The sequence below is a fragment of the Anopheles moucheti genome, chromosome 3 (assembly GCF_943734755.1).
Source record: "Anopheles moucheti chromosome 3, idAnoMoucSN_F20_07, whole genome shotgun sequence".
NCBI classification, from domain to species: domain Eukaryota; kingdom Metazoa; phylum Arthropoda; class Insecta; order Diptera; family Culicidae; genus Anopheles; species Anopheles moucheti.
The window spans coordinates 81,863,812-81,887,217 of NC_069141.1; the positions used below are offsets into that span (position 1 = coordinate 81,863,812).

The 23,406-nt window shown below is 42.2% G+C and overlaps 7 protein-coding genes across 9 annotated transcripts; 3 read left to right on the top strand and 4 right to left on the bottom strand.

Moving 5' to 3' along the window:
• Positions 1 to 20: 20 nt before the first annotated feature.
• LOC128302123 (MIP18 family protein galla-2) lies at positions 21 to 675 on the top strand. The gene is made up of 2 exons (XM_053038862.1): positions 21 to 198; positions 259 to 675. The coding sequence occupies exons 1-2, from the start codon at positions 81 to 83 to the stop codon at positions 609 to 611; spliced, it is 471 nt and encodes a 156-aa protein (XP_052894822.1). The 5' UTR covers positions 21 to 80; the 3' UTR covers positions 612 to 675.
• Positions 641 to 2,293, bottom strand: LOC128302122 (mitochondrial inner membrane protein OXA1L). The gene is made up of 3 exons (XM_053038861.1): positions 2,106 to 2,293; positions 990 to 2,037; positions 641 to 904 (listed from the first exon to the last, which is right to left on the bottom strand). Exons 1-3 carry the CDS (start codon positions 2,169 to 2,171, stop codon positions 741 to 743), a joined length of 1,278 nt encoding a protein of 425 aa, XP_052894821.1. The 5' UTR covers positions 2,172 to 2,293; the 3' UTR covers positions 641 to 740.
• A 602-nt stretch (positions 2,294 to 2,895) lies between these two features.
• LOC128305036 (uncharacterized) lies at positions 2,896 to 3,497 on the bottom strand. Its single transcript, XM_053042314.1, has 2 exons — positions 3,480 to 3,497; positions 2,896 to 3,395 (listed from the first exon to the last, which is right to left on the bottom strand). The coding sequence occupies exons 1-2, from the start codon at positions 3,495 to 3,497 to the stop codon at positions 2,988 to 2,990; spliced, it is 426 nt and encodes a 141-aa protein (XP_052898274.1). The 3' UTR covers positions 2,896 to 2,987.
• Positions 3,498 to 6,435: 2,938 nt separating this feature from the next.
• LOC128302100 (UPF0605 protein CG18335-like) lies at positions 6,436 to 9,557 on the top strand. Its single transcript, XM_053038829.1, has 6 exons — positions 6,436 to 6,507; positions 7,436 to 7,574; positions 7,643 to 7,927; positions 8,029 to 8,203; positions 9,055 to 9,295; positions 9,357 to 9,557. Exons 1-6 carry the CDS (start codon positions 6,452 to 6,454, stop codon positions 9,415 to 9,417), a joined length of 957 nt encoding a protein of 318 aa, XP_052894789.1. The 5' UTR covers positions 6,436 to 6,451; the 3' UTR covers positions 9,418 to 9,557.
• LOC128302099 (NADPH:adrenodoxin oxidoreductase, mitochondrial) lies at positions 9,483 to 11,591 on the bottom strand. The gene is made up of 6 exons (XM_053038828.1): positions 11,236 to 11,591; positions 11,007 to 11,163; positions 10,730 to 10,945; positions 10,494 to 10,665; positions 10,084 to 10,425; positions 9,483 to 10,012 (listed from the first exon to the last, which is right to left on the bottom strand). Exons 1-6 carry the CDS (start codon positions 11,442 to 11,444, stop codon positions 9,648 to 9,650), a joined length of 1,461 nt encoding a protein of 486 aa, XP_052894788.1. The 5' UTR covers positions 11,445 to 11,591; the 3' UTR covers positions 9,483 to 9,647.
• A 579-nt stretch (positions 11,592 to 12,170) lies between these two features.
• Positions 12,171 to 13,878, top strand: LOC128302498 (probable aminoacyl tRNA synthase complex-interacting multifunctional protein 2). Of its 3 annotated transcripts, XM_053039333.1 has the most exons (5): positions 12,171 to 12,528; positions 12,675 to 12,854; positions 12,913 to 13,147; positions 13,223 to 13,651; positions 13,718 to 13,873. In XM_053039333.1, exons 1-4 carry the CDS (start codon positions 12,346 to 12,348, stop codon positions 13,600 to 13,602), a joined length of 978 nt encoding a protein of 325 aa, XP_052895293.1. In that variant the 5' UTR covers positions 12,171 to 12,345; the 3' UTR covers positions 13,603 to 13,651; positions 13,718 to 13,873. The 3 variants fall into 3 exon arrangements, with proteins under 3 accessions (XP_052895293.1, XP_052895292.1, XP_052895294.1); XM_053039332.1 differs by having other exon boundaries at positions 13,223 to 13,877; XM_053039334.1 differs by having other exon boundaries at positions 12,178 to 12,277; positions 13,223 to 13,878.
• LOC128303057 (protein singed wings 2) lies at positions 13,807 to 21,670 on the bottom strand. Its single transcript, XM_053039910.1, is given in 6 exon segments — positions 13,807 to 14,505; positions 14,568 to 15,055; positions 15,267 to 15,829; positions 15,831 to 15,960; positions 16,227 to 16,237; positions 21,531 to 21,670. Coding segments are annotated over 6 exon segments (1,722 nt in total). The 3' UTR covers positions 13,807 to 14,115.
• Positions 21,671 to 23,406: the final 1,736 nt, after the last annotated feature.

Consider the following 23,406-nt stretch of genomic DNA (forward strand, 5'->3'; position numbering starts at 1 on the left):
TTTGAACCGGTTCACGAATTGAGAAATTACAGCGCAGTAAACTTTGTTTTGGATCTGTGCTTGCTGCAAAACGCCGCAGAATGGCGGAGTTAGAAAATATTAATCCAAATGTGTACAAAAAGTGCGAAGATCGAACGCTAACAAAGGACGACGAGGACGAGGATGTGGTGGATCCGTTCGATGAGCGAGAAATTTTCGGTAAGTAATGGTGGAAATGTTTTGCATAGTCTCTCTTAACACTGGTTGTTAAATCGATAGATTTGATACGAAACATTAACGATCCGGAACATCCCCTGACCCTTGAGGAACTGCACGTTCTGGAGCAAAGTCTAATCACGGTGGATAATGAGAAAAGCACTGTCCATATCCTATTCACACCGACGATCCCACACTGTAGCATGGCAACGCTGATTGGATTATCGATACGCGTAAAGCTTCTTCGAGCATTGCCTCCTCGATTTAAGGTATCGGTAGAAATTAATCCTGGCACACATGCATCCGAGCACGCTGTCAACAAGCAGCTGACCGATAAGGAACGTGTGGCGGCCGCACTGGAAAACACACATCTAATGGAAGTTATCAATCAGTGTATCGGAACGCCGTTGAAATAAACCGAACTGGAAGAAAAGCTTTAGATGCCTTTTTCTTCTAAGGACATGGCTTTATTGCAGCTACTGTAAAGGTTTGGTTTTTCACTGGTGTGTAGTACAGCTGATCAAGTACGATCGTGATAGGTTGCATTACCGTTTCTTCGCATTTACCGCACTGGGTGCGCCTGTTCGCGGGGCAGTGGGATCGTATTTATACGTCTTCACCAACGGTCCTTTACCAGCCTTTTGGAAACGAATCTCATCAACCCGGGCACGTTCTTCTAGCTCTCTGCTTATTTTCATGTTTGTCCAGGCTGTAAAACAGTTAAAGGTAAGTGGAAAAGTAAGTTCACAACGTTGATAATGTTCTATAGGTATACCACATAAAAGATTTCTTACATTCCTTGATGCCTTCTGTGAATCCCTTCTTCTTGATGGGAAGCGTCTCCGGCCTGTGTGCAACGATACGATCGATTTTGAAGAAATCTCTCACTTTCGGTATCCGCAGAAAGCCGACTTGTACCAAAGAGAAGAAGTTACTGCACGCCCAGTAGCATAGGATCGCACCCGGGAAGTTGATGGTGAACGGGAAGATAAATAAGGGCAGAGCACGCAAGATGTACTTGGCGGTTTGCATATTTGCTGCCGACATTCGTGCACTATCCGTACCAAGCTCAATCGTTAGGAACAGTGTAGCGCTGGTGATGATCGGTAGCGCATAGAATTGATCACAAATCGTTAAATCCGTAAACCAAAACAATCCGCCATCGCGCATAGATTCTACCGGCGTGTTTGCCATTTCACGTAGTCCCATGAAGAAGGAAATGAAGATCGGTGCCTGAGCAAGCGGTACCAGCATGTTTTTCAGTGGGTTCAGCTTTTTTTCCTTCATAAACAGTACCATTTCCTGCCCGTAGCGCGCCGAATCAATGGCATTACCGGCTTGGCGGGCTTCGGTCATTTTCATCTGCAGCACCTGCAGCTGGGGCATGTGGTTGTTCATTTTGGCCGCATTGCGCTGTGATGCAATGACCAACGGAAACAGCAACGTTCGTACAACGACCGTTCCGATGGCTATACAACCCCACCATGGTAGATCTAGCCCAATGTGTAGGAATTCCATACAGTTTTGCACAATACCGACCGGTGTCCAACCACCCAAACCAAGGGTGGCAAATGCTGGTTCTGCAGCGGATACAATGTCGGCAATTTCCGGTGCAGCTTGTGGAATCACCGGTGGTTCCGGGATAGTGTCCAGCAGGGCCGTTTTATCTCCATCTGCTGTGCTGAGATTTCTCACCAACACTGTAGCCGTAATCGGTGTGATGGTGGAGAACTTAGTATTTAATAATGTGCATGGTTTAATAGCTGACCTATGCAAACCGGCATTTCCCGACGCAATGTGATAATCTCGCGTTCGCTGGTAGCAGTTTGCTGCTAATGCTTCCTGAAAAAGCAATGTTTGTATTAGAGGTTTTGAACGCCCGGTATGGGTGCATGTTTTACGATCTTTACCTGTACACAAACAGCTCTCCCATTGAGAGAATTCTTCGACATAAGTCTACAGGCCCGGGACAGCATTTTCGTTGTAGCGTTTGTGTACAATTTTCTTTGGTACTTTCTGTACAAAAATACTCAAAAATTTGCAGAATTCAACGGGTGCAGAAAGAAATCACGCAACAATATACACACAGTGCACGCGACAGACGTCAAACGAGCGTCAAACGATTGTTGACGTTATTTACATTACCACAGTACATCGAACCGGTTTTGCGAAGGGCGGTTGCAAATGGAACCGTCTCGTAAGGATAGCACGGTGGTCGATCCATGTTTTTGAGCTTTTACAATTTTTATAAAATCATTCAAACTTTGTGAAGATAAACACTCTTATAATAACTCTTATAATATTCTGTGAAACAGTCTTATATTGAAAATAATTGTTCGGCCACAAACGGGAGTAGTTAAATAAACCAGTTGCTTTCACTAAAATTTCGTTGTGCAGCACAGATGAGAATTGCCACGTGGAATAAAGCTTTGATGCACGTGGTAAATTCAAATTTTCGCTCATCTGGTTTTGTACAACGCAAGAACGAGCTGCAGAATTAACCCATTTTAAATAATTCATAAGCAGCTTTAAGCTAAATTCTTTCAAATAATAAATCCTTTGAGTTTGTGCTCAAAATCATGTACACAACAAAGAGCAGTATACAAATTGTTTACATCGTATTTTATTGAATAAATAAATTACAGCTGTAGAATGAACTCACAATAAATAGCAAACACAATCATCTCATATGTACACGACATATTGTGTTTGGTACGTGCATGATAATGAGATTCTCGTTGGTCATGATTTTCGCACACGGTCAAATTGCTGTTTATACAACCATCCTTTTACTACCACCGCTGGTACGGATATTGCTGTGCATAATATCGGACCGGCTGGCGGGCGGACTGCTGATGATGTTGGCAAGCAGCACACGCAGCTGACGCTACACTTTGTTGCTGCTGTTGTCGCATTTCTTTCAACTTTTGCTTTTTAATCTCCTGCTGTCGGTAAACGAACAGTGGCCGAAAGATGAGCGCTCGTTTCATACGCGATGATCCATTCTGCTGATTATCGTGTGATGCGTCTCCATTGTGGACCGTTCGTTCGGGATCGTTCGAATGGTTTAATGAGCTGGCAGGAAGATTCGCAGCTAATAACTGATCTTCATGTCGATGTGGTAACGTGTCTCTGCTTAGTTGATTCGGGGCACTATGAACTACATTTAGTACGGTAGCTGCACAAACGAAGATAGTGATCTGTAGCGACAAGATAGAAGTTCACGTCAGTAAAAGCAACACAACACTAGCAATATTCACAACTTTCGGCTACGAACAACTCACAGTAATTTTATACAACATTTTGAACCTCGCCAATATAATCACGAACCGAGCTTTTAACAAAATCGTTCACTATTTTATTTCAGCAACACTGTAACTTATAACCACTTCCTTCGCTATCGACGGAACGGAAAAGACTAACACTGCGCTGCGGACATGATCGTGTATTTATTTGATCTCAACCGATCATTCGATTCACACCTAGCCGCTGCCGGTAACATGGACAACGCAACATGTGATTCATTTCCTTTTAACATTTGTCACCCGAATATGTTCGCTGGAATCTTAGAATCCCGAAGTGACTTGCCCTGGATGATCTTCGTGGTACCGTTTGATCTACACGATTACTCATCGATATTAAGCTTGAATAGCAGAAAAATTGGACCGCATTGAGTAGCGTTGAATGGGGCTATGTTTTAACCTAATTAGCACCTTATGGTGATTTTGCAAACGATTACTCACAATGTTGGGCGGAATGTAAAATGTGCAGTTGTGCTTTTACGAGATAGGTCCATTCCATGGTATTGTAGTTGAAGATATCCGCCGGAAACGTAATTAGTTTGTCACGATTTAAATAATGTACTCGGGAGGGTTGGGTGTGGACGAGTTGCGAGTGTACTTGTTTTATTTGTGATGTATATTATTTTCTTTGAGCTTATTGACGTTGATATGCCAATGCTCTTTTCCTATTCTATTGACGTCTGTTATTTTTATTCATTATACGAATTGTAACAATACGGTACATTTTATCGACGTTGTATGCCAGGAGGTTAGTTCGAAAAGACCTTGAGATATGTCGAACGAAACACAAAAAGAATAGTAGGGTTTTTGTTGTGTGAAAATGCATTTTAATCTATAAATATTATATTTGTTAATTATTAAACATAACTGACATCAAGGTTATTTGCATAAATGAGATAAGAAAGCTTAAACCTTTAAGATGGGGCCGGGTCGACAGGACCGGTCCATCCAGACCAATCCTCCTTAAGCAGGATATGGCTATTCAGCGATTGGAAAATAAACTTAAAGCAAAGCTGAAATGGCTGGCCTCTAGATCTTTTGAGGGTTATTGGGCTGGTAAAAAAACCTTAGGAGACAGTAAATTACACTGTGAACGTCAATTCAAATCAATAGCCACTTAATGGAAGTAAGAAATTTAAACATTGTCATCCATCGGATCGTAATCAGTTTTTGATCTGATGACAGAAACGACAGGGGCGGTCAAAGGTATATGGCCCTCGTGAAGTTCCAGCCCACGGTGCATGCCAGTCGAGCATTAAACCCCGAAAACGGAAAAGAAACAAAAAAAAACAGAACACAAACCCAATAGCCAAGAGGACCTTCGTTTAAGCCGTTGCAAATTGATTAAGGGTCGAGAGCACTTGGTGGTAGATCGATAAATCACGACGTTCTCTTGACGGTTCTCACCAGACGGGAAGGGATCAACAGAAGGTTGCCGAATGATTGACAATTTATGAACTGGCGCGTCCTTCCGTTGCAGTTTTGAGGCGGCTCTTTTCCAAAGTCGGTCGGCACGGAGTCACGGCGGGGGCCAACGGAATTTGTTTGCATCATCGTCAGCTGTGCTGAGCGTTGACTAGTATTAATGTGGCACAGAATTGAGGTTGGGTGAATAGGAAGTGGACGGGGGGAATCATTTCCTTTTTCCAATGAGCTTCGTTTATTAAGACGCTTGTCGTTCAAAGGACAAGGATAACGACCACCAAACGAAATGGGTGGATTTTTCTGCACTTTTTGTGGGTTAGTGGCAAAAAGCGAAGAGATTAGATAAATATCATGCAGCAGAAATTGGACTAGACATATTGGCCTTTCACTTGAAGGTTTTCGAGAGACGAGCTAAAACCAATGCCAACACAAATAAGGTAAAAACACATTTATGTATTTGCTGCCGGTCGCTTCGAACTTCCACACAACATATAAATTGGATGATTTTATTAGACATCGTAGTGCGTTCCGCTTCATTTGCAATGCACACACCCATACACGCACACACAACGTGGTGCTTTCCCTTTCTTTTTCGTCTCGTTTCGTTTCCTTTTCCTGTTTCAACAGTCGTTGAACGTGGCGCAGGACCTCCACGGAAAAGGACCTTTTCCAAGCCGTGGAACTTCAAGTGCGCTTTTCCACGCCGGTACTAAACAAGTCGTTACGTTCAAACAATGGCAAGCGACCGCCATGTGCTGTGTGCTAGGCAGCAGGGCACGTAAAGAGGAAGGTACACTTCAGGCTAAAATCGTGAAGCAATCGAACTTTTCATAGCCTACCATGTCCAACAGTTGTGCGCTAGGGCTCGTGCGGTATTGCCGCTGTTTTTTGGTAGCTCAATCCAATCGGTCGCAGAAGCCGTCGACAGAGCGTACGGGAACGTAGTACCTTTTACACGTGCGTTCTTACAAATCAGTTCAGTTGTGTGGGATTTTTCGGATCCTAAATCGTACCGAACTTAGTCCTAGGCCTGGAAGGCTGAAGGTTTCCCGAATTTTTGTTTGTGAAAATATCAAATTTGGTATACGTTTGAATTCTTTCTGTTAAGAGTTCTGGGCAACTATTTTGGAACGTCGTTGCATTTTCCTAAGCTCCGTCCGTGGACTGTTCCATTTCCGCTCTCTTACCATCGATTTGCAGGAAAGAACTTAATTTAAAGTCGTTTCCTGTATCAACCGGTCTTAAACATCGGAAGTTTCGAACAGGTGAGTTAGTTGTGATTTCCGTTGCACCCATCAGTTGTGCAAAAGCAGGCAGTTTAACGACCCAACTATGATGATGGGTGTTAATTGCTTTTACTGTACAAGCATCGCAAGCCGCTGCACGGTCGGAAATAAAATCAAGCGCAATAAAGGTGTTCTAATGTTATCTGTTTTTTTCTTATTGTTTTAATTTCAGGACAGCATCAACACGAAATTGAGTTTTGTTGAACATTTTAGGGCGCTCAAGTATATTTAAATAGTGCAACGATGTCACTACCTAATATAGGACGTGTTTCAACACCTCAGCCACATTTTATGCCTGGGTAAGTAATGATTCATTGTGAGCTAAAAAACGTAATTGAGAATTAGTTATGTTATGTTTTCAAAAGATTTCACCACAAACTTCCCTCCTTTGACCATCCTAAAGTACACTTTATTTAAAGAATGATGTATATTTTCCCATAAACATCCCTATTTAACCAGTGTCGCGTCAGTATTGCCACCGTGACATTGCTTGTTTCTTGCCGCTAGCAGGCAGGTGTTAACCGATACTTGTGTGCCACTTGTGTGTGTAGCCAAGTTCATCTAAACCAGCCACAATTCACGCAACAGTAGCTACACCGGTCGCTTAAACACATGCAGGACTATTTTCCCACGGTGGGGCCGTGTCGTTCTGGGGTGCCATTTTCATGCCATCGGGCTTATAGCAGACACGCTATGCGTCAATGAAAACCAAAAAAGGGAAAAGAATACATTAAACGGTTTTACGGGACGTGGCATTCCTTTAGCGGTTTGCTTCGAAGGTGTGATATTTATTGAACCGCAGTTTTGTTTTTCCAAAAGAGGAAAAAATGAACAACATAGGATGGGTCCTTTGTGTTGCTGTTGATGTTGTTTTTGTACACTTTGCCACTTTTGGTGCGAATTACTGTTTGGCAATTGTGGTTTAGTGGCAGTTTCACCTTGAACCTGTGCGATTGGGCTCAGCTGTGCTGAATGCAGTCGAACGAGGGGGTGGTTCGATAATCAATAGTGGGATGAATTTATTGGAGAGAATGTAATGAAGTATGGTGTGTGTTTATATGCAGACAACACCTAGTGCAGTGTTAAATATAGAACAAATTTTATGACACTAAATACTTCAATCATTGATTTTTATGATAAGTTACGGGGGAGAGAAACTGCATTTATATTAAATGACCAGGCGTCTCCATTGTGAACGCTTGAAGTAATCAATACTATATTTTACAGCTATACAGGCTACTGTCCGCAGTACATGTATCGGATCGGTAATACATACTCATCGCTCACGCATCGATTGCTGATCGATCCGACGGTGGCCCACTCGGAAAAGCTGATCCTATCCGATCGAACAAATGATGAGTATTCGGTAAGATAACACTATTCTGGGCTGTTGTGTGCAAGATAATTTTCCTGTACCGTTATCATCCCGTTTAGCTCGAACGACAACCCGTTGCCACACAGCTGGACGAGGAAGATCGCCGCCGAGAGGATGATGATCAGCGGGACACGATCTACCATCACACGCCGATGCCCGGTTACGAGGGTTACATACCGAGGACGAAGGATAAATTTGGCAAACGATATGCCGTCACCACAACGGAAGGTTTGTCCGAGTTTGAGCGAGACTGTCAGCGAACGCGTGCCCAGCTGAAACGATTGCGCCATCGTGTTGCACAACCAATCTCAACCATCTCCAAAGGAAGTCTAGGCGAACGGATGGTACGGGATTGGGCACGGAGGGAGGGGGAGTGTTTGCTTCTTTTCGTTTACAAAACCAAAATTTGATGCCATTTTAAGCGTGTCTTTTCTTTTCTTTTCAGCTTCGACTGAACGATTATGAGATTCCGCTTCGATTGGTGCGTCCCGATGCGCTTAGCGTGGTAAAGGAGGTTCCGATGGAAAATTTACCACCACTGCCCGGTTTGCCTTACTTTTCCCGTGACACACCACCGATGGCACTGCCGAACGAACATCCGGAAAAGTGGATCAAACTAGGTAATGCTTGCAACGGTACATAGCTAACCGCTAATCGTGCGTTCGGTTTAGACTATTTAAATGTACATTTTCTTCCCAGCTTAACGAATTGAAGGTTGTTGTTGTTTCGGATTGTGTAATAGTGTTGCATTGAATGGTACAATTGATATAATCACCTCTTAACGTTAAATAATTTTTTTAGGTATACAATAAATAGAAATTTTGAATTTTGAACACGATTTGAAGAACTGAATGTATGGTAAATACCATTTTTCATAGAATGTTATAGTACGACCGAATACACTCAAGGAAACTGAATTTTTGAAAGAATTTGAAATGAATTTAACTAATGTCGTACTTGAAACACCACAAGAAGTGAGAAACGAGAAAACAGTTCCAATTATCAGTATCATATAAGAAGTCCGCTTATATGCTTCCAATTGTGGTGCAATCTTCTTTACCCATACGTGTTTCGCATTGCAATTCCGCTGATTGACGTCTTTGGTTTCACTTTCAGCCAGTAGTGACGCGCCGGGCCGTTGATTAGCATTGGCCTAGTTTAGCACTTCTCCGCTGCGTTTTGATATGCAAAACCCCAATATGCAAGCTCAATGTTGCCGAATGTTTGATCGATAGAAATGACAGTTATGTTGTTTTCGGGCACTACTCTGGAGGCTACGGGAGCTTATTGCAAGTGAAGGCATTTTAAATCCATTCTTCTTATCGTATACGTTGGACGCACTTTAGGTTGTAGAGCTACAGTTCACATTTTGCAGAAGGATGTCTTACGCTACGAGTTTGTGAAGAAACGGACTTTTGTGTATTTGAGTGCATCCTTCTCACGGGATTTTCTTCTTCCTATCTTACTGTAGGATACACTGGACACAAACCGTTCCTTTGGCCAAGATTTGGTGAAGCGAACGTACCGCTCACGTCGAAGGCGCTCTGTGATTTTACCAACAGCTACAATCACCGACGGAGCACCGACTGGGAGCCGATAACATTGGCCGGTGCCGGAACGTCGCAACCATCGGCGAGGGTAAACGAAATCTATCACAAAACGATTGGCCTTCTGCCGAACTATCAAGGGCACGTTCCTGGAGCTATGTTTAGGTGAGACCAATTGAATGATGAATTGTGTTGTTGAGTAATGACCGTATTTCTGATGTTACAGGTTTGGGAAAACCTTCGGTAACGATAGCAAGGATGCGAAGAAGTACCTAAAGCGATGCTGAGAAAGTAAAACCCATTATGGTGATACGTTTTGAGAGAAAACTAAATCTACCAACAACAATCAATGTGCCGTGAGTGATGATTCTATTTGTTTAATATTATCGACTGTATGATCCACTCCCAGAGATATTGAAGGATGAAAAGAATAAAAAAACGTTGCTAAAACATAACAATCAATACATGAGAGCTGCATGTACTCGCAATAACAAATTGTGCGTCGTTCTCAGAGAACCTAATCGCTTGCATTTGATGCAATCTGCAGCATAGTTTTAACGCAGGTAAGCTTTTCTCGTGGTTTTCCTTTTGCTAAGCCAAGTCTAACTTCTTCACCATCAATGGCTTTCCATCCGTTCCAACTAACATATGTACGACCGGAAAGGTCGAGTCCGGGTCGGGATCCCTTTAGACGTATGGTGTTGCTGTTGAAATCACGACACACCGTATCGGCCACGCCGAAGGAATTATTCATCGTCGTAAGAATTACGCCCGTTGGTCCGGTTGCAAGCCACCCAGATGCGTACAGGCCAATTTCGTATTTATCTTCAATGTCGTCAATTGTTTGGTCACTTCCGGTGAGATTTTGTTTTAAAACACGTCCTAAAAGGGAATTATTAAGGATATGTGAGAATTTCGAAGGTAATTTATATGCACTGTTTTTCCGAAATTACCTCCAGCATTGTAAACACAACCTTTGCGATCGTCAAAATTGATATGATTGTCCACGCTCACGGCACGGTAGCCGATGCTACGACATACAAGATCCGTCGCTATCGTTTCCCGCTGATCAGTTGGAAGGGCTCTACCTTCCACCAGCTTATTGGCGACATACTCTACAGCTTCCACCTTGTCGGTACCAATGAAATTAACCGGCGAACGGAAGAATATTGGTAGAAAGCATCCTTCCGAGTTAGGGGGAGTTTTATTCTGTTGCTGTTCTGCTAAACTTTTCACCATCAGTTCCGTGATACGCTTCCTAGGACGAGGTAGATTTGGTATGGATTCTTCTACATCTGTAGAACAGGGAAACAAACGTATCCATTAACGGTGCCATTCGAGGATGGTATGTTTTTTTACTTACGATCGAAATCGTCAACCCGCCATTTCGTGGCGCAATTGGAGAGTTTCAGCATTTCTCGCAGTTCCTTAATTGTGAATGCTGCCTGTAACGGACCTCTTCGTCCAACGAGATGAACAGTATCGATACGACTTCGCGAAAGGGCTTCCAAAGCATACTCAGTAATATCAGTTTTCTACGGTGAATGATATGATTATGAGAACGTGTATAATAAATAAATCCATAGTTGGGCCATTTACTTTCAGATCGTCTATACTGGACAGGACGATACGTGCTACGTCAACAGCTACATTTCCCTGCCCTAATAAGGTCATCGATTTACCGCTAAGGTCAGGATTTAAATTCTCGAACCCGGGCAACCCATTATACCAAGCGACGAACTCTCGTGCCGAGAGTACATTTTGGAGGGTTTCGTTTGGAATGTTCAACGTATTGTCTTGCTCTGCTCCATACGTCTGGAAGAAAGGAAACTGCATTAAAACCTGTATCGATAGACTGTACCTTATGCATGCCTACAAGTAGCACAGCGTGATATCGTTCCCGCAGTTCTTCAAGTGTGAAATCCTTTCCCAAACTCAAATTTCCAAGAAATCGTACACGAGGGTTTTCAGCTGTTTTGGTAAATGTATTAATAACATTTTTCACCTCCGGATGATCTGGTGCTACACCGAACCTACAATGATACAAGCGAGCCACAGAAGATTATTTCAACATGTAGCGCATTAGTTGTTTATTGTTTGTTTACCTCACCAATCCAAAAGGAACCGGCAGTTTTTCTACAATGTCGATATCAGAGTTGTCCAGATGTTTCAGGATGTACTGGGCAGTGTAGAAACCAGCTGGGCCAGCCCCTACGATGCAGATTCGTGGCCGTACTGTAGTACTAACGTTTCTATAGATACATCTTTGAGCAACTTTCACCACATTCGTTGTGGGAAATATTTTTCGAAACATTCTCTCAAAAACACTTTGAACCGCGAAGCAACAGGCACTGACAGTGAATACTTGCACCAATTTTAGCAAAAGCGATAATGTAACGGGGACATTTGCGACCTTTTATTATTTAACAGTTCTTATCAGATAAAATATGCGTAGCAGATCATAAAAGCGCAACGAAAGGCTTTGGGGAAGAGATATTTTTGTTTACGTACGATACAACCAAAAACACATACCGTTGACATATGAAAAGTGAGCACGAAAGAGAAAGAGCGAGAAGCAGCCGCCGTGAATAAGAGAATATAAACACAATGCTATAAAAAATCAAGGACCTATAAATTATAGCATATTTAAATTCGATGCATTTTGCATGGAGTGCGCTTTTTCCCCCGAAGGGCATGCTTTCGAAGATCGCTATTGATGGGAAAACTGCAATGCAGATGACTTTATTAACATAAAAGTGCTTTTTTACACGAATGGTCGAGCCATTTACACTTTGATTCGCCAAAAAGATTGCTGGATTCGAGTGCGGTATCTAAAAATATTATAATCTACGTTAATACGTTAAGCTGTAATGTATGCACGAGTTGATCGTAGGCCAACAAACAGTGAAACCAACGCGACAATTTTTGGCCCTTTTCATGAATGTTTCCCTAGAGCAACGTTTCTTGAGCACTTGGCATCGAGAAGATTGACAAACAGCTCCAACGTCAAAACTGTCATATGTTGACGTTTGGCGTTTTTGGTTTGCATCAGCAACACGCGTGCGGTGAGCAATATGAAAAACTAGTGGAAAGTGAAAAGTTTACCAAGCAATAGCTGTTTTCTCCGCCCTTGAGTTGCTTGCTATGGTAATTGTCTAGAGGCGTGTGTAGGCAGTAGATTTCGCATTAGTATCATCATAAAAAAGTGCTCAAAAATGTATTCCCTAAAACCGGTGATGAACCCGAACGTCGTATGTGAGGTTCCTTCCTGCATGTACACCCTGAAGCCGGTCCGTACGTTTTCATTCGATCCGAAAGCGTTCACCGATAACAAGACTGGAAGTGCCGGAGTTACCGTCGATCCGATGTCGATCGAAATTGATAATTTACTGCAAAAGGTTTCGTAATATGTTAAATCGTTTCGACCTTATGGTAGAAGGATTGCTTCACCGTCCTACCATTCCCTTTTGTCCCGTCCCGAACGCTATTGCATATGGTTATTTTTACCATTCCGGGGGTTTTGTTTTGCATCTGATCATTGCAGGCAGAGAACGACGAGCTAAGAATGTTGGCAGAAAGACAGCAACGTGTCTTGCAGCAGCTGGCGGAACTGAAGAATGAGATCCTATCATTGCGCACCGAACTGAAACTGAACGCTAAAGCACCTGTACAACCGTCCACTCCACTGAAGTCTAAAGCTGAACTGAAGGCTGAGCCCATTAATGTAAGAAACCTCGATCGGAATGTTTTCACTTTTGATCAAACCTATTGTTCGTTTTTAGCTCACCTATCTGCAGGATTTCGTGGTTAATGCTAGTCCCGAATACGTTCCCTACAGCTTGCTGGCGCTCAAGAATTTGTGGAAAAATAGGCTTAATTTGCATGTGGAATGCTTCACCCATTCTACTGTACCAAAGTTGAGTGACGAAGCGCTAACTTTCCAAAATGCTATTAAAAACAGCGAATCGGTGGCATCCAACCTTCCGCAGATCAAAGTGACGTTAATTTGGAAGAATGGTTCGTATTAAGCGCCCAAGTGTGATCGCTAGAGGAATACTTTATGAGTGGTATGTTATTTTTGTTTCTCTTCAGTTGGAGCGTACACGGAAATGATTACATCACCCACGTCTTACGTACCGATTTGTGGTGAGGTGAACATTCTTCGCTACCTGTCACGCTGTGGTCCGCGCGAGTTCAACTACGAACAGCAGGACAACGTGGATGAAGTTGACTCCATCCTGGATGCGTGTTATCTGCTGCTCAATAAACAAAATATTAAGCAGCGTCAACAGATCCTACGAACGCTTGGTTCCAAGCTGGGCAAAGCTGCCGGTTTTGGTGGTGGAGAGCTGTCCCTGTGCGACATTGCGTTTACTAGCGCGGTAAAACAGGTGCAGCGTACGATTGCGAAGGATATCAACCCGAACATGGCAAAGTGTATGGGACGTGTCGCGACTGTGGTGGGTCTGTAAAAAGATCCGCACGCTTTCGGCGTGCCATCTACCGTGTGGAAATGTGTTCGTAAGTGTTAATCTCCCTTTGATTCAATATTTATTCTCTTTGCATTTGATTTTCGTGCTTTTGTAGCACTGCGTCACATGCAACCGGGCAGAAAACGATAATTTAGCGAAGGGATATGGCTAAAGGAAAGTAGCTCGATAACAGCAGATAATAAATTAATCATTTTTATTGGAAACGATCGTTAGAAACATTCTCACAACTATAAATAATGTTTTGCTAAAATTTAATATTTTTCTTAATAGTATAAGGAAATTTGAGAATGGTTAGCTTTAACGTACAGAGTCCCTGATTTATTTGTAACATTTTTGAGCTGTTTTTGCTGGCTTTGGATCGTTTGAAATGTAGATTCGTGTACCGTAACTATCACAATCAATCTTTTGGATTTTGTTTTGAGCCTACAGCCATTACCTTAAGTACAATTGCTGCTGCTGCCTCCGATGTTGCGTTAACATCATCGGTAAACATCAGGGCATCTTCATAATTAACCATGGCAGTTTACCATACTTGCGATAGTGATAATAGTCGTACGCTAATTTCGTGAATATAAGTACAATTAGCGACGCGAAGATAATGCTGAGCGTATTGTAGAATGCGGCGGTATTGTGCTCTGATGGTCGGCATATATCGTTGGGTGTTACCGTCAGCACCGGAAGGTACTGCTTTCGGCCATCATCGTCGTTGATAAAGTAACAGGTAATGTTGCGGGAATCCGCAACCAACGATTCGTGCTTGCGCAGAAATCGCTGGAAACGTATCGCGAAGCGACACCCGCACCGCCACGGATTGTTGGAAAGGTAGAGCTTCCCCACGGCTGGATTCCGCTCTATTGCGTGCTCGACACTGTACACGCGTATCTGTGTATAAATAACAAATTGTTAGTTACGTTCGCAATTCAGCGCTTAACGTACTCCCTTACCCGATTCAGCCGGTTACCCCGTAAACTAAGGATACGGAAATTATCCAACCATATCGTGTCCTCCAGGATGTCGATGGTGGTTATCCGGTTTTCATCCAGATAGATGTCCTGCACGTTTTGGTAGTGTTCGTTCGTTGTTAAACTGTCGACTGTTTGCAGCTTATTGCGCGCTATATGCAGTACGGTTGTGTTCCCTGGCAGGTACTGTGGTAGCTGGTAGAATCCCCGATCGCTACAATTAACCATTATCATGGGATGGAAGGATAGTCCATTATCACTCAACCTCAGGTATGACACGTGGCAGCTGCAGTTCCAAATTTCTTCATGCAGACAACTTTCCCGGACGACACGCTTGTACTCCATGGCGGTAAGGACGGGCCGTCCTGTGTACTTCCAATCTTTGCACACGAGTGTCGGTTTGTCCACGTATTGGCGTGATTGTTCCTTCAGCAACCATATCATGTCGTTGGTGCAGTTCCATAGATTACCTGGAAAAATGGTTGAAATTCAAATGAGTTACCAATGCTTTAGTTGTTTAACTTGGACAACTGACGAGAAAGTCGTTTTACACTTTCCGGTTCATCTTCCATGACGAAGAGAATGTGCAACCATTAGCTAGAATTGTGCTATTAAACTGCAGATCCTGTATAGAGTCAATTTTTACGCAGGATTGTTAACCTGCTAATGCACTCAACTTACCTTGCAAATAGACCTCCACGTGACCGCTCCGGAAGCGGTACGGTTGTATCTGTTCTAGCTCGTTCCCTCGCAGGTTAAGCACCTGTAATCTTTCCAGTTCGTAGAATGCGTTCACACCGGTATGGTTCAATCGAGTGCCGGTGATGTTGACCATCCGCAGATACGGCAGAGCGGGAAAATCGTGTACCAGTCGTTGTAATACGTGTCCCGTTACGGCTAACCTTTCAATACGCGGCACTAATCTACTCAGTATGAGCGGATCGAACGTTTTTAGTGGCCAATCGCACAGTATCAGCCAACGCGTGAGATTAAATTTGCCTCCGGTCTGGAACCGTTTCATTTCAATTCCACGGAAGCACACCGTACGGTTCGGTGGTGTGAAGAAGCACGCCGGACGGATGCTGTTGGAGTTGGACGGGTTGCCCGGAGGGGATACGGTTTGCTGTTGGGCCGAAGCTGACGGTCGGGAAGCGCACTCGCCGATGGCAACATTTTCGACGACGAGATTCTGAAGACTGAGTGGGAGCTGGGCGGTAGCAAAGGGCGTTAGAAGAATGCTGTAACGTTAGAGGGGAAAATGGAAATGAGCGAGAGAGTTTAAATTGAGACAGTAGGCAGTTTTGTTTATCAATGAATGTTAAGTGGGAATCGAATGGCGCGGGATCGAATGGTTTATATGTCGGCCAACCAATCGCTTACAATCGCGCTCAATGGAAACAAACAGGGCTGCTGTGTGCGTAGGCAATAAAATTCAACTTTAGCCCGGAATTGGCGAATGTACGCACGTGTTCAACAAGTGGCAGAATAGTAATGGAGCAGGTTTCCGAATTGGCAATCAAATCCAGTTAGTGAGCTTTTAAACATCCATCTTACATACGGCAATTTTAGTGTTAAACATTAATACTGCATCGTAATCGAACTTTGTTGATGGTTTTTAACTCTTTTCGAACGAGTTTATACCGAGAGTGTATCTGTTTGTTGGTTGTTAACGTAGAACGTAGTTGCGACCTTTTAACTATTGAATGGGTCTCATCTGAATTGGGCCCTCATAGGAAGCGCGATATGACAAAAGACCTTAAGGTCGCGAAATCAATCAAAAAGGCCCGGACATAGATCATTCTACTGAAAACATCAATACTGAAGTTCTTATTTTTGTTTTTAAGTAGTCTACTTTATAATGCGACTCTGATTTCATGTTGGTTTCCCTGTTTTAAATGTAATTTTGTTTGCTAGCATATGCTAATACTTCTTATTATTCTCTCTTTTGGTTTTATTTATTCGCTGCAGCATCCCCAACTTAGGATGAAACTGTTTAAAATTACTTGTTTGGTGAAATACCTGTTTTTTACATTTACTAATTACTCGGTATTGAAACCTATCAATCAAGGAATCAATCAATGGGAGAGTAAAAAAGTGTTTTCTCCGAACAAAAAATAGCATTCGAGCACCTTTATTGCCCGTGTGTACGCCCGTTTGTTCTTCAAAATCCCGTCCCGATGTTTATTTAAATCCCCTTCATAGCACCTTGTTGTTAACTTGGCCGCCGGGGTCGTGTCTCGCCCGCGATATTTATGGAATATCATCTTTTTTTGCTGCTTTCATCAACATTTAGAATACTTCCCAAACCATCAATGGAGAAGCCTAGCTGGTGGAACAAATTTTAGCGTATACTTTTTTTTCTGCTTCACTTGCTTCACAACAAGTGAATCACAAGGTGCGAATCATGATTGGGAGTGGATTGCGCGGTGGAGAAACAAAAAAAAAATCTCACACCCAATTGTTCATTGGTAGCACAATTTGTTGGGGTGGCCACTTAAAAAGCTTTGCAGCTGTCCGATTGCTTTTCTTGCGTAACCAAAAAGCGATGCCCCGTTCGTTGTTGTTCGGTGTGCGAGGGAGATTCTTTTAACGATGCAAGTCAGATAACGAGAGTAGTCCAAAGGCCGGAAAAGTGATTGTGGTAGATTATGCAAGGACAAACACGAAAAAAAGGACCATAGAAGCATTATTAAAAAAATAATTCCGAGCAATTCTTTTCCGATGGATGGGTGACCTTTGACCGTGCTCAGGTTCAACGATTTTCCATTTTTCTCCCACGGGCAAAAATATTGTAATTTCTGTCAATAGCATGATCATCAATAAATGTTAAGGCAATTGGGAGAAATTTTATTGCTTTCGGGTCGAAAATTTGGCCGGGTTTGTAAAATGAACGGGCGGTAAACGTCCGGTGCTGTTTTGGCGGATGATTTTGGTTGGTCATAATTTCAATTCGATTGAAACAATTTTCAAAGAATTGTCAAAGAACCAGAAAGTATTTATTCATTTCTTCTGTTTGACCTTTGAAGGAGCAAGGGATGTAAAAAAGGGGTTGAAGTTTTGAGCATTTTGACATGAGCGAACAGGCAGTTCTTGGAATTCCCAACCTGTATGATGTACAGAACATAAAGTTAAATTTTTTTTAATCATGATTATGTTTTGTACAGCAGTTTTTGTATGTTTGTCATATAATTGTAATACTGTAAACCTGAAACTATTTTAAATGCTATATCGGCGCAACAACCTGGTGGTCTAGGTCTAGGATAAATTAGTCTTGCGTACGGAGGATTGGTCCGGATGGGATTTTAGACTGGTTCTTTTCGGGTGAGGACTGGCGCATTTAACGCATAATTGACACTAACATTTAAGATGATTCGTTGAACGATCGTAACCAACATTAACGTTAGTATTTTCTCAGTTTTTCGGTCACTCAGGATTTCCCACACAGATACCTGGCGGAATCATTGTAATGCCATTCGCAGGAAGCACTAACTAGTATTGTGGAGTTCGAACGTTGTCCGAAGGAATTTGCTAAAACTGCTAGAGTAAAGACTCACAAAGAATAACGAAGATTCGTTTGGATTGGAGTACGGTACGGATCTTTTTTGTTAGAATTCAGAATTCATTCATGAGTTAGCCAGAAATTCATAGTAACCCTGGTCTGAATCTATTCACCAATGCTTCCTTAAACCTTCGTTAACTCAACAATGTCCATGAACGACTGGTATAACCTGTTCTCAGAACCACAATAATGTGCTTTTGTTCTTGTAATATGCATTCGTGGTTGAAACCATTGATTGTGTTTGAGAACAACGAGATCACCACGATACTCGTCAACAGATGGGCAACTGTTTGCCGAATGTCAACTGTAAAATTCAAATGTTATCCATGGCTAATATTTAATGCCTCTTTAAAAAGATGTGGTGTACTTCGTAAACTTCTTCGTTATAAACTTGAAAGTTTTGGAGCTTTGGAGGATTTTTGCAGCTTTCTTTTACTTAGACGGCTGAACATCCATGTTGGGATTTGGTAAAGGTCCTGTTGTACAAGAGATGCCGGTGCTGTTATCAAAACTCCAAAAGTTCATAAACTAGAATTAATTGAAGAGTAGGAACTGAATTAATTTTTTTCTGCTTGCTCTCAAAACTCTCATTTTTTATTTATAAAACTTTGGTTTAATATTTGCACTTACAATTAAATTGTAGTGTACAAAGAATTAGACAGCTTTTCCGGTTTCTGCAAATAGGTATTGTAAACCTTTCTTCTCAACAAAAAAGAATGCAGGATTTGACTGTAAAATTTACCATAACATCTGAAACATAATTTTAGATTTATCTCACTGTAAACCCATTTTCGTTACATCTCTCTACATCATGTCCCTCCATCAAGACTACACCGTTTCTGCGGTGAATATGCATGGAACGGTATAGCATATTTTACCCTTTGGGCTGTGAAAAAGGGAGCACAAGGAATCTGTAGAACGAAACGTAAAGGTTGCACCCAATGTTCCAACGGATGTGAACTAGACGCGTACGGACAGACGCCGGCACAGCTGGCAAAAAGGTAGCATAGTACGGAAACTGTTGTATCGTTACGGCAAACTGTAAGCATATCAAGCTTCGGATTACTTATCTCGAGATGATAGCAAACCTTCCCAGTAGAGGTGATTAACTTTTCAAACCGTGGAACGGTGCCGGCATTGACGAATCAATAAAAAAAGAAACGAGCGACCCAAACTGGGACGAGGACGGAAGTGTAGACTTTCCGGAAGGATGTTCCGTTGAAACTTCCCACTACGTGGCTAAACTTGTGCCCTTGCCTTGAGTATTTTGGGAGGTTTGAAATGTCAGGGGCAGGCGGTAAATGCGAGTGAGTTGTAGATTAAAAGCTGTGGGTTTCCAATAAACGTTTAGCATTAGTTCTTCTTGCAAAATTACAGCACCAAAATATGGTACCAGCGACGTATATGGATATCACCGAACATATTGCCTCATGTTGGAAAGGAACGAAAACTTTTGATCTTGTTTTCGATACGGCCCACACCCCATGGGTAAGTGTAATCTCTTCGAAGGGAAAGGATTCGCTGCCTTGGTTACGAAAAGCTCATTTGTTGTTTGTCATGTGCACTGATGTATCTTTCAAATGTAGTCTCGATAAGGCGTATCGATACGGTAAAGGAATGCGATTACAAACCTTTTAAATCGTGGGAGTTGTGTAAACTGAACCTCGATATTAAATACCGACGAAACGGCTTTGAGTTCCGTTTGAAATTCTACGCATCCGGATGAGTATTTTTCAAAGGACGATCTTAAAGTACCTTAAAGTCATAAAAGCAGAGTTCCGCAAGCATGTAGGATGATACTAATTACGTTAGACTATAATGAATTTCTGAAGAGTGTTGTATCCTGTGCGTAATTGCAAAATAAGATGTTTGCAAACATCAAATATGCATGAGTTTTGTTGATCATAATTATGACGTACTACGGTCAATGCTAGTTTTCTCAACGCCCTCTGGAAACACCCAACCCAGATCGTCTCGTCAGCAAGATCCAATTAGCAAAGTAGTACGCAGACAAATGATAATTAGATACAATAATACATAAGCAGTCAATCTCCAAGAGCTGGTTTCTCGCTGAGATGTCACCATTTACAAAACAAAGCATTTTATTTGGTTATATTGGGTGAGAAGTGATTTTGTTTGCTTCGAAATTAGTAAACTAAATCAAAACGTTAGTAGCCGGATCATATTGATAGCGACTCACACATAGACACCCTCATAGGGAGTGGATGTTTTATTTGTCCAGACATCGTGGGTGGAATGGAACAGAATCAAGCTCCGTGTTACTCTATGCGGGATAATGATTTTTGTGTGCAGTTTTTTTTAGTTGTTGGTCACTGTGGACGTGGAGTGTCTTCGAAAGATTTAAAAACGAAATAAATTTTAACGAGATTGGAACAGTAATATAGTAGCTTCAATTAGGATTTTCTTTTTCTCAACAATGCTGATAGGTGTCTGAAAAAGCTCAGATGAAAACGACCAGAAAATTGAGCGCATTATTCGTTCTACGTTGAGCTGGTCACGTTGTAAAAAAGATATTCAAATACGCAACGGAACCTTTTACAAGAGGTTTGTTTTGCGTGGGCAGGTCGAGACCACAAAATGGGTTCCACGAATCGCTAAGTAAATAAGTAATCTCTGTTTAATGTTTTACAGGCATTGCTTGATTTCAGCTTAAACTTTTGCTACTGCACCCCACGTGAACCTATCAGTGTTCCAGGATACACGTTCCATATACGGTGGTTTCTACATGTTTGGTAAGTATAAAAACAAAGTAAAGATATAACTTTGTTGGTGGCTTTGCTAACTTTATCTTGCCTCCGGAAGACTATCATTTGACGAGCGAAGTTTCGACGAGCTTGTTCCGAACGCGTCACTCCAGCAGATTACATTTGCCAGACATTTGCCAGGTATCAGACACATTAACACCTCCAAAAATATCCCTATCTCACTAACAGCTTCTTTAAACATGGATTAAGCCAAGTGATACAGTGTTTACCGGCGCTTCTTCTCGCACAAATGTAGTGATACATATGCATTCGTTGGCAAATCGTTCCTTGCTTCCGAATCAAGCAACAACAAGTCCGTGACATAGATATGGCGACATGGTAGAGTGCACATTACACAGGGATGCGTATACAGCAGAGAAATACCAATCTTCACTCGAAATGGACTTCGTCGTCCTTCGGGGGGGTGAGTGAGTGTGTAACGTTCATTCGCTTGTGCATTACATGCGATGTCCGGTTAAATTTAATTCATGTGTAAGGAACATGCGTTGTCACACTTTTGTAAAGCTCAACCGGTTCTCATTTCCAGGGGGATGAACTTTATAGGATGAGCAAGTTAAGGCGCGATGGTCCGAATTTATTTGGGATTGAAATTATACTTACAAAACAACCATCACTGCAGATATGCAGAAGACTCGGCTGCTGTTATTGGTAATCCGAGTGTCCAATAGTGAGCTACACGCGAACCGAGCAGCAGATGATAAGCTGTCCGATGAAGTATGACGTAGAGCAACGGTTGCCATCGCGACCGAATGGATCGGTTAATTTGAACGCTGATGTGTGTGTGTTTTTTTTTTGGGGTTTTCTAAAATAAACTTCACTCTGTCTCCAAAACAGGACCGAAGCCGTTTAAAGAACCACTTCACACAAGCATTCCGTTTCGGATGTCTAGTGGAAACGCACTGTTTTTAGCAACGGTGGTATGATCAGCTGACGAGTTTTTTGCCTTTCGGAGCCTGTACTATTATTAGCACGTGTTTGTCGTCGTAGTTAGTACCCAATTCTTCCAACATGCATAGCTTCACACTCCCCCGAACACAAGTGTTCTGGAAGATGGGGATTATTTTCAACACGTATCACGACTTCACAATATGGTAAATGCCTAACAAACAACACCATACCTAGAGCTCTGCCTCAAATGCCTTAAAAATATGCACAGTTAAGCACACATACATATACGCTCACGTACACGGGTGGAACATTAGCGTTGATCTGAACGTTGATCGAGATGTCCGTACGCCTCGCGCTACGAACCGCGACTGATAAAATTTGCGCGTGATAAAACGTCGCGAACGTGGGTTTTGTTTTTATGTACATTTGAGTTTGCGTACCGTTCGTGCCACCATCGGGTTTTGTGCTCGTGCTACATAGCACTCTCTCTCTCTCGTTTGTCTCTCTATATTCCTGATCATGTATGGCTGCGTAGGGCTTAAAATAAGGGAGAACCTAGTCGTCGAAAGGATGACGCCTGTGTCGTAGTGGTGTTGAGTTTTTTTTGGGTTATTTTGGGGAATATTTTGTTTGAAATGAATTAACTGGAGGTCAGCCAGGATGAGATCTCAATCGCGTTACCATAGGATTGCATTCGTTTCAAGTTCAAAAAAAGCTCCACTGTAAAATTTTACGTTCGGGATTATCTGATTACGAAGCCCGATAAGAGATAAATGTCACTGCTGTTGTCCCCAGATGTCCTTATTTGCCTATGGAAAACATATGTAACAAAGCACTTGAACATCAATGCGAAAAGACTGTGGATGGTGTTTAGGCGATTGATCCCATAATGGAGGCGCATTGTCTTTGACGACGGTGATACACTTGAACCAGTCGGATTCTCTCTTTTTTAAAATTGTTGTTGTTTTTTTCAGAATTTAAATCGCCTCGAGGCGTTACACTAATCGATGTCGCCAACAACTTTTTTTTTAATTCGAGCATTTAGTTCGTAACCGTTGTGACGGTCGTTTGTTAATAGGTGTTAATTGTTTTGGGTCTCACATTGTGTGCTCTTTGCCTGGGTAAAGAAGTTGTACTGGTGACAAAGAATGATTTTGAGTCAAGATCGACTAAAGGTAGTCTCGTGACATCTTGTGGTCATTTTATTGGTTTGGAATGGATTTTATGAAAATGTGGAGAATAAGAATTGGAGTAAGAACATAATATTTAGTGGTAGCTTCTTGGTGGTGATACGACATACTAGGTCATGCCTGCAACAACTGGCTAACTAAGTAGAATTATACCCTGAGATCGTATATTCTCGCTACAATATATCCGGTCCCGATTGCATTGTATTGTACCAGTCTTGTATTGTACCAGTCTTGTATGGTAATAGGTGAAATTGATTAAGAGTCAGATGATTTTTGGAACTGAAATACTGAATACGAATCTCTAATTCAAAGATGCTTAAATCATCCAAGGGTTATGAGCTCTAAGTAGCCTCTTCCCCTCCCTTTCCCGGTCATCAGTTGCCAAAAATGGGCCCCAG